Genomic DNA, 9,896 nt, shown 5'->3' on the forward strand with positions numbered 1-9,896 from the left:
TGAATCTTTGTTTCCATAGGCATACATCAAATTACTTGTATCGTTGACACAGATTTATGTACAGTACAATTCCATGTATGTGTCAAAGGATCAGGCAACCTTGAATTAGGATCATTAACTGTATACAGTATGTGATGTCCCTTTCACATATGGAGACCAAAGGTTTGACCCAATGTCCCAATCTCTTTACTCATCCCCAAAAGTAATCCTTTGTTTGGTGAAAGACCTGATAAAATCATTGACAAAAAGATGATGTATTCTCAATCAAATACGAACATTATTATTGGCACACCATAAACTGCAATACACAGTGTGAAACCCAAGCTTGGGGCAGGTCCAGCAGGAAGCTTCCGGTCTGCAAAAACTGGACACAAAGCATTTAATGTTTAATATACATTTATAACATCTGACAGACAACTGTGTTGTGTCATGTTTCATATAAAGTGGCAGCCATCTATACTCTACAGACTTATAAGGTCACTGAACTACTCAGTGGTGTCATTATAAAATCACAGAAAGTGTGAAGTATATGCCATAAAACTGGTATTTAGTCACTTGCTTCACTTTCATCACTGTCTTGCTTGTTTTTGTCATTACTCCCTTCTGCATTCTCTGCAGCCGCCTGTGAGCCCTTTTCTATACCGCCATACAGCTGGTCATGTTCAGACTTCCATTTCTGGAATACAGTTGAGTGCAAGTTAGGATGCTCCAGGATTTGGTTAAGTGCTTCAAGTTCGTGTAGCTTTGCCTGTGGGAAATACAAATATAAATCATAGAGACTACAAAATAAAGCAACATTAGTAATTGTATCTTGCAGAACCTACTACTCTACCTACTACATCGGCAATCATTTTCTATTAAAGTCATATTAAAGTCAAAAGGTTTTTAAGCTTTTTCAAATGCTGATGAAATCACTTACAATGGACGCTGCTTCTTGATGTTTAAAAGTTGTAGCCTCTTGCAGAATCAGCTTGTCAGCTGAGCACTGGCCCTTATATCCTGTTTTAGGGTGGCTCCTTTCCTGTGTCCTATGGAGCCACCCTTGTGTGTCCTAGTAAGCTACACACACACACACACACACACGTATTGAATATTTGACGTAATCTAGGCCTGTGTGCCATTCTTGCACTATTTTTAAATTCATACTTATTGTTCTGTACTTTGTTAAAAATCAACAAAAAGTTACTAAATCAAAAAGAAAAAAAAAAGTTTTCAGTTTTCATGCAGAATAAGCTGGTCCCCTGAGCACTGGCCCGGATATCCTGCTTTAGGGTGAATCTTTTCCCTTGCAGGGTCCTATAGAACCATGCTTGTGTGTGTGTTCGCAAGCTGTGTGCAGCTCCACGACACAGCAAGGTAAGCCACTCCCACCCCACTCCCACCCCCGCTACCCTCCCTCCTTTTCTAAGCTAACAGGTGGACAGCTACTGCTGTCCTGTGTGATCTTGTACTGGACGAGAGGACGGTGGAGCCAGACGAACTAAAAAGTAATACAAAAATTAAAGAATCATAAGAAAATAAAGCATAAAAAAAGAAAACATTTAAGTCCCCGCCCCCCACATACACACGCAGATATGCGTCGGGTGCGCCTACGTGCGAAAACGACGATTGCCCTGCACGTTACATATCGCCGCAAACGTCGGAGTGAGAGCAATAATTTTAGAGCCATTAATCACTGATAACACTAAACTGATGAGCAGTTAAAGCATTTTAATTGTCGCCTATGGGCGTTTTTTGCGAGCGCACGCAATTTTAAGGCTTGACATGTTTGGTGTCTATTTACCCGACGTGACCCGGACTTATGTTTTACTAAAAATCTGGGTAAGAATAAATGTTTTATAACATAACGTAGGGAAAGTTTTTTTTTTTTACATTCATGGTACTTTTTTCATTATATAGTAAAAAAAAATAACCCCCACCCCCCCGTGGGGTCACAAAAGAAAGCTCTATCTGTCCGCAAAAAATTTTTACATAAATTGCAAGGCTATAGTCCGGTCATGCTGACTGGTGAGACACCATCACATTTTTCAAGGTATGTATGTATGTATGTATGTATGTATGTATGTATGTATGTATGTATGTATGTATGTATGTATGTATGTATGTATGTATGTATGTATGTATGTATGTATGTAGGTCTATATATATCAATGACACTCGACTGTAGTCCAGGAAATTCAAGTAAAATGCAGTTTATTAAGGGCAAACACAAAAAGTATCTGTTCATCCACAGGGTAGCCTTCCCCTGTTACACAAGACAGCTTCCAGCAGCAACATAAAAGACAGACAGTCTTTTGTTCACATAAAGGCCAACATTTTTGCACTTCTCAGGCTAATCAGCCTTCTTCAGCATATACAGTCCTTAGTAGCTTTCCTCAGCTCTAAGCCTCTCAGCACACCTCTGTGTGATACTCACACTGCTCTCCCAGCAGTGGATCACTGACTCTCTCAGCGGTGTCCAACTGGTCCCTTGGGTCACCGACCTTCCTGACCTCTACCAGCCTCCCCCGGCTGTTCCTTGTGCGTCCAGCACGCACCCGAGTCTGTCTGTGTCCGTGTGCCTCCTGCACACACACAACTCCAACTCCCAAAACACTGAGCACTGGGCTGGCTTCCTAGGTAGGCTGCCCTCAGCCACCTGATCAGCCTAGGCTGGTCATTGGCAACACCTGGCCCTAGGACTGGAGATCTCATCCCACCCAGAGCTCTAAGGCCTGGTTGACACCTGGGCGTTTTACAGCGCATTCCTACGCGCTGTAAAACGCTCAACATGTGAAAACCAATAATTGCCTATGGGCATGGTTCCCACCTGGGCGTTTTACAGCGCGTAATAACACACTGAAAAACGCCCTACGCCCAAAGTAGTACAGGAGCTTCTTTGGGGCGTTTTTCCGCGCGTTTCCATTGTGTGGATCGTGGTTAACAAAGCGGTAACCCTGAGCCACACTAGGGCTGCCGACTTCCGGGTTCCGTCCCTTGCGAGCGGCCGCGTCGCAGGGGGCGGAGCCAGCGGGAAGTTTGAAAGTGAAAAAAACAACAATTTTTTTTAAATAAAGAAAATAAGGGGAAAAAACAAATTATACCGCCAGTGAAACGCGCGTTTCACTGAACGAAAAAAACCAGCTGAAAAAATACACTCAGGTGTGAACCCAGCCTTAGAGATCTCTAGAGCTCCATATCCCAGCTACAATTCTGAAAACCTGGAAGAACCTGAAAGGCCCCTCTGGCTGAGAGTCCTGGGTGCCATAGTTGCCAAACTACACCGTGGCATTTGCTTACACTGCCACAATATAGATATAGATACACACACACACACACACACACAATCTCATGTGCAGTTTCTTAATTCATCTGTACATACTCACTTTTAGTGTACTTTGTAGAACACGCAGGGCGTGCACTTTGTAATTTATTTCTGGATTTTTATTTCGTTTGATGAAGGATTTACGGTATTCATCTCGAGTCATTGCAGTCTTTTTACCAATGAGTGACACCCCTCCTTGTTTTAGACAAGTCATCATTAACTCAAGATCATCACCTATCAAGGAGACAAAGTGAAGTTTGTTAATCATCTGCTTTATCCATAATATTCATAATAAAAGAATGAAACTAGAATCACCATCAAAAATGTTAATTAAAGCCTAACAGTTGGGACTTAAATTGTGCAGGTGCCCACATCATCTGCTTGCGTGTTGTATTATCATCATTATCATCCGGAAAATTATTGAACTACCCTCCTAGCTATGCAGTGTGGAAGAGGTGTGAAAAAGAATTAATCGTTTGCCAGGGGAAAAAAAGCTCATGTAAGTGTATTTCAACTTTCTCTTTAACTGCTTGCCTGAAGTCCTGCTTTAAAGCAAATGTGGTTTGCCTGTGAAGGCAAAGCAACAAGTAAGCTTTAATGCTCAGCTTTCCTTGCTACTCAACCACTTGTTTCAGCCACTGAGATGGTAGTAAGCCATGTATAAGCTCCAGGCTACTCTTGTTGGAGTTTAGAAAGAGCGAAGGACTCTCTTTATGCTCTCATATAACAGCCCTGGGCCAATCACCAAGGCTGTCACAAGCTTTTCCATGACGATGTTTTTTTAATGCAAAATATCAAGCAAACTGTCACAAGTGGATTAATAACAAAATATATTTTTTCACAGTTTCCCTTACTTAGGGGGTATATAATGGTAAAGTACACTCTTATTATGGACGTGAAGTACTATGTCGATGGCAGCATGCCACCTGTAGCAGCCAAGTATCCGTTTACATTCATTCAGCTGACTCCTGGCTATATTCTGCAAGTGATTCTGGTGGCTCTAAAGCTTGATTAGCTTTACTGGGCTGCAAAGGTGACACTAGGTGTCTAATATACGCCTAATGTCTTCATAAAGAGAAACTCTCACCAGCAATCATCTATTACATAGGTGGTTACCACCTTATGTGATAGCAATAACGTTAAGTTAAAAACGTATACAAAAATATGAAGCTTAAATATAATTAAAGAAAACATATCCCCTGCAAAATTTCTTTAAAGACCCCCACCCCCACATAAAAATAAAAAAAAGCATGTTAGTATTGCCGCACACACCTGAATGAGAGTAATAATTCTGGTCATTTATAGTTTACTCTAAATTATTGATCTGTGGAGACTGTTAAAGCGTTGCCTATGGACAATTTTTGGTACCAAATCCTTCGCTGCTTCACATGTAATTTTGAGGTATCTCAACAGGTTTTGTATCTATTTACGTGACATGCGCTCATCTTTTATATTTTATCATAAAATGGGTATTATATTGTGTTTCTGCCCACTAAAATTCATTTTATTGCATTTGTTACTGGCAATTTGGGTTAGAAAAACTGTTAAATATCATGCGACATGTAATTGCAACTATGACTATTTTTTCCTAGGGTCTGTGCTTTCGGAAAATACATAAATTTGGGGGAACTTTAAGCAATTTTTATGCCTAAATGTGCATTTTAACATGTATGCAAAAAACTGTTCTGGGAGCTAAAGAAATAAAACCATGTTTTCGATTATTCTACTCAAGGCGGAGGGTTCAACATTTCCCTCCTCGTATTCCACAACATATAATGCAATTGGTTAGTTTCCCAAAGTCTTTTAAAAGGAGAATTATGAGGTGAGTGCTTTTCACTCACCTCATAGTTCTAGCCGACCTGTGACAATGAGACTGTCACAGGTCGGCTCAGTAGATCGGGAGGTGAGCGAACATATACCGGCGTTCGCTCACCTCTCGATCCTGTCACGGCTCTCTGCCGTAACAGGGGAGGGGCTGGATTCCCCTCTCCCCAATCCTCCAGTGCTAATTGGAGGAACAGACGGGGGAGGGTACAGCTGGCTCTGCCTCTAGATAGGCAGAGCCAGCTGTCAGTCACGCAGCTGGGCGGATCCAGACATAATTGTTGGGATCCGCTTCAGCGTCTCAGTATACCGCGAGCTACAGCTCGCGGTATACCGAGCCTAGGCTGACGGGAGGACGCTAGTTTGTGTCCTCCCGTTACCCTAAGGAGAACTATGGGGAAAAGCCCTAACCCCATAGTTCTCCTTTAAGCTGGCAGTTAAAGAACCAAATTTAATTTGCACCATGTAGTGCGAAAACCTTCCATGCCACTTTAAAGAAGTAATCCTATCACAAAAATATATTAGCTTTTTTGTTTAATGCCAGCCACTCAAACCACTCACCATCTTCTAAAACCACTTATGAATCTGTGAAAGACCTAAACAAATCCTACAGTTCATCCGACAACATGCGACATAAAGCCAACCACTAAACTTCTACCGTGTGGGCAAAGCTTGGATCATTTGGAAGGTCCAACAGGGGACAACACGCCTCAGAATCAACCCCAATCAGAGCAATCAAACTGAATCACCTCTGCAGTGATGCAGATATCTCACAGTGTATTAAAAAAAAAGCCTATAAAAGGACAATAATAAAATGTTTGTACATAAGCTTGATTACATATTAATTTGTTTTGTACATATCAGACCTTGAGGTTGGGTACTGCTAACAGTTGGCATCTGTACACCTTCTGCCCCCTTTCCCTTTGTGGAGACTGGACTTGCCCCTGGTGTTTCCTTCTTCACTGGCGATTGCACAGCTTGTTTCTTTACCTAAAAGAGGGATTTAAAGATGAAATAAGGATTTAGATGACTAAAGAAGCATTCTAATAGGAATTTCCAAAACAAAAACGGTCAGATTTAAAAAACATTGGTAGCCGACACAAAAGCTCCTTGCCCTGTAAAAGACACATTGTCAGGTGAACTAAGTTTGAGGGTTGAATGCAAAATTGTTGCACCCAATAAATAAATAATTCAAGTAAACTCCCAGTTTTCCTGGCACCCACGGGGATCGGTAGGTGGTGGATAACTGTAGTATCTGGTTGCCTGAGCCCTCGTTCACACCTGAACGTTTTGTAGCGCGTTCTATGCTCGACAAACGCTCTACAAAACGTTCAAACATCTAAATCCCATTGTATTCAATGGTCTGGTTCACACCTTGGCGTATTTCCGCCCGTCCCTAACGCACTACAAAACGGCCCACGCCTGAAAAGGTACATGTAATAATTTGGGCCGTTTTTGTTGCGCGTTTCCATTGGGATACAGCCAAGTAGCCCTCGGAAACGCATGTTTGTCGCGCGATTTTTTTTACCACGAATCGCGGTAATAAAAACTTAGCATGCATATGCTTATCAAGCAAATGGCAAAAAAAAAAAAGCCATGTAATGTCCTCTATTTTTTTTGCCAGTTGCTTGAGTGTGCCTTGAATGGCGGACAATAGAAGATTAGAAAAAAGTTGCCTGGTCTAAGGAGTCTCGATTTCAGCTGCGACATCCAGATGGTAGGGTCAGAATTTGGAGTAAACAATATGAAAGCATGGATCCATCCTGCTTAGTATCAGCGGTTCAGGCTGGTGGTGGTGATGTAATGGTGTGGGGGATATTTTCTTGGCACTCTTTTGGCCAGTGATGCGATCATGTCAATATGGACCAAAATCTCTGAGAAATGTTTCCAACACCTTGTTGAATCTATGTTATTAAGAATTAAGGCAGTTCTGAAGGCAAAAGGGGGTCCAACCTGGTACTAGCAAGGGGTACCTAATAAACAGGTCGGTGAGTGTATGATGCCTTCAGTAAATTCCTCTCCTAGTATTTAGATATGGACAATTCAGCAATGGCAACCTCACTATTTCTCTTAGCACAAGATTCATTTAAGCGTTACATATGAAGTGCTAGGGAGAACTATGGGGTACACTTTTTTTTGCATTTTAGTTTCCTTTTGATACAGGAATATATTTTGCAATGTACTCCTGTAAATCGATAATGCACCATAAGTTTAGAATTCAGTGTAATATACTATAGGCGGGGCTTAGCTCTGTGCTGAGAAGCTATCCTGGCAATATTGTCTGGATCCTTATCTCCCATTGAGTGACAGCAGATTGTAGGAGCTGCTGCACGTACATGAGAACCTATGGGATTGTTTCTCAGCACAGAGCTTAGCCCCACCCACAGTATATTACCCTGAATTGTAAGCTTATGGTGCATTTTTTGATTACAGGAGTACATTGTAAAATGTACTCCTGTATCAAAAGAAAACTAAAAATGCAAAAAAATGTGTACCCCATAGTTCTCCTTTAACCCTTTCGCTGCCAAGCCCTCCGGAACATTTTTCAAATCAGCTGGCCAAGCCATTTTTGAATTTTCTGCAATTTTTTCCTATTGATTTGATTTTCAACTGCTGCGTTGCTAGCGTTTGTAAAAGACCAGGGGGGGCGCCCGGTATTTTTGATAATAGCGGTCATCAGCGGCTTGTGAGCCGCTGATGACAGCTATTAATTTAAAGGGGACAGTCTGCTGAACAGTTATACTATAAGCTGATGGTCGCTGAAGCGACCATCAGCTTATAGTAGAACTGTAAATGCCAGGTCCGTATGGCATACTGACCTGGCCAGCTGGAAGCACTTTTGTAGGTCCGTATGCCATACGTCCTTGGCAGCGAAAGGGTTAAAAGGAAATATATATTTGAAAGATGGGGGCTGAATCACTGATGACTTCTCCTTCTAAAAAAGTTACCTGTCCAACTCCCATGCTGTTCCAGCATTTTTACCCTGGAACAAGTATTATTAGGAGTTCTTGAAGTATTACCACAAGAGAAACCCAAACATCTAGCACTGTTACAAAGTGGTGAGCAAAGGCAGTACAGGGTTCCTTTAGTAAAAATTAAACTCTCAAACTTTTTTCCAATAATGAATCCAGATCAAACAAATAGGTATTGTACAGCAAGGTATTTCTTTTAATTTATGCCCAAGGACTTAAGCCTTGTTCACACCAAATGCAGAGCAGATCTGCATGAGTTTCTGCACACGCAGTGCAGTGGGTTGTGCCGCGTTTTTGATGCGTTCCGGGCCGTTTTGGGAAAAAATAAAATATACATTCTTTTTTTTAGTTTAAAATGGGCTTTCAGTGCATTCAAGGGCGTTTGCATGCATTTTCGTATGCGTTTGCATGCGTTCCAGAGCAGGTAAAATAGAGCCTGCAGGGGGATCCACTGATTCTACAGGAAGCTAAAAACTTTTAAACATCAAGGCGCATCCATTTTAAGCACATCAGAATTTCAAATATCTTAAATACATTTTGACTTTAACATCACTTAACTTTCTCATTATTTTCAGTGTAAAAAACACTGGACTAGAATTATCTGGCACTAAAAACCATTGAAACCGAATTATTTTCTATGGAACGATTTTGTAAAAAAGGATATGATGCAAAACAAAAATCACAACTTACCACATCTTGAGTTTTGGAGTGCTCCTCATCCTCTGCCTCAGTTTCACTGTAACAATCTAAGGAAAACATTAAATCACAAAATATCATATCAGGTTACTTTGCATTATTTCACTTGGTATTTATTTGGTATTTATTTTCGATCCCACAAATCTAAAGAAATGTCATTCACTCATCTGTGGAAATGGGTGTGTCCTGTTTCTTAAAATGAGTTGTCATACTCATGAAGGAAGAGGCAAAATGACTTATACCATTTAAGCTGTCAAAGATAGATATCTCACAGGTGATGAAATCTAGCCATCTTCAAAGTCATCTCCATTCATAGTCACTTGCCATACTCATTTTTACAAAACCATAAAACATGCAAGACTAAAACATAGGCAGTTAAAGGACTGTTCCATTTTATCATCAAAAATAGAACAAAACAGGAGACTGGAACACTCAGGTGTGCACCATGTTTACATACTAAACAACCATTTACTATACAACTGATACAACCAATGCTGAAATGTTGCATCACCTAGTGTATAACACAACTGAGTGGGAAAAAAAGTGAAATCCTAATATTGGGTGCCTCTGTTCTGGCAATTAAACCAACCCTGTTGTCTGTCACGTGTGTTTGTACTATATCAGGAAAAACTCATTTATTGGAAGAGATATGTTGTTCTCATTACACCTAGAAATTCAAGAAGAAGAGTAGACTCACAGCTTGGGGCAAGCAGGTGAAAACTGCACAACCCATCCTATTTAAATCCCAATAACACTACCTGTAGAATAATAATGCCTTAGTGGCTAGCTCACATTATGCGCTACAGCTTAGTATAGTTTTATAAAATTGAACACCCAGTGAAATGAATTTTAAGTACACATACCATGTATTTTTAAACACATCTGCACTGTGGTAAATAGTCTGTTCTTCATGTTGTATACTGCATTAACAGAACAAACACGACATTTAAAATGCACAAAAGGTGCATTACTGCATATGTACATGTGTGGAAAGAACGTGAGAAAGGAATGCTGTATGCAAACTTTCTTTGTGTGTGTGGCACGCTCATTTAGGGACAAAGATGTCATATAAAAAGACAAAATTGATTACAGTACAAATT

General features: G+C 40.7%; 1 protein-coding gene across 1 annotated transcript in view; it reads right to left on the reverse strand.

Annotated features, from left to right (window-relative positions):
- Nucleotides 1-484: 484 nt before the first annotated feature.
- Nucleotides 485-9,896, reverse strand: part of LOC108798552 (connector enhancer of kinase suppressor of ras 1-like) — a gene marked incomplete at its 5' end in the record, with an annotated part of 33,378 nt that continues 23,966 nt past the window's right edge. The window contains 4 exons of the mRNA XM_018570306.1: nt 485-748; nt 3,366-3,538; nt 5,995-6,118; nt 8,791-8,846. Coding sequence (XP_018425808.1) covers nt 548-748; nt 3,366-3,538; nt 5,995-6,118; nt 8,791-8,846 — 554 coding nt within the window. The remainder of the gene's footprint in view (nt 749-3,365; nt 3,539-5,994; nt 6,119-8,790; nt 8,847-9,896) is intronic.

Source organism: Nanorana parkeri, unplaced genomic scaffold (assembly GCF_000935625.1).
Source record: "Nanorana parkeri isolate BGI_ZX_2015 unplaced genomic scaffold, ASM93562v1 scaffold1502, whole genome shotgun sequence".
Classification (NCBI taxonomy): Eukaryota; Metazoa; Chordata; class Amphibia; order Anura; family Dicroglossidae; genus Nanorana; species Nanorana parkeri.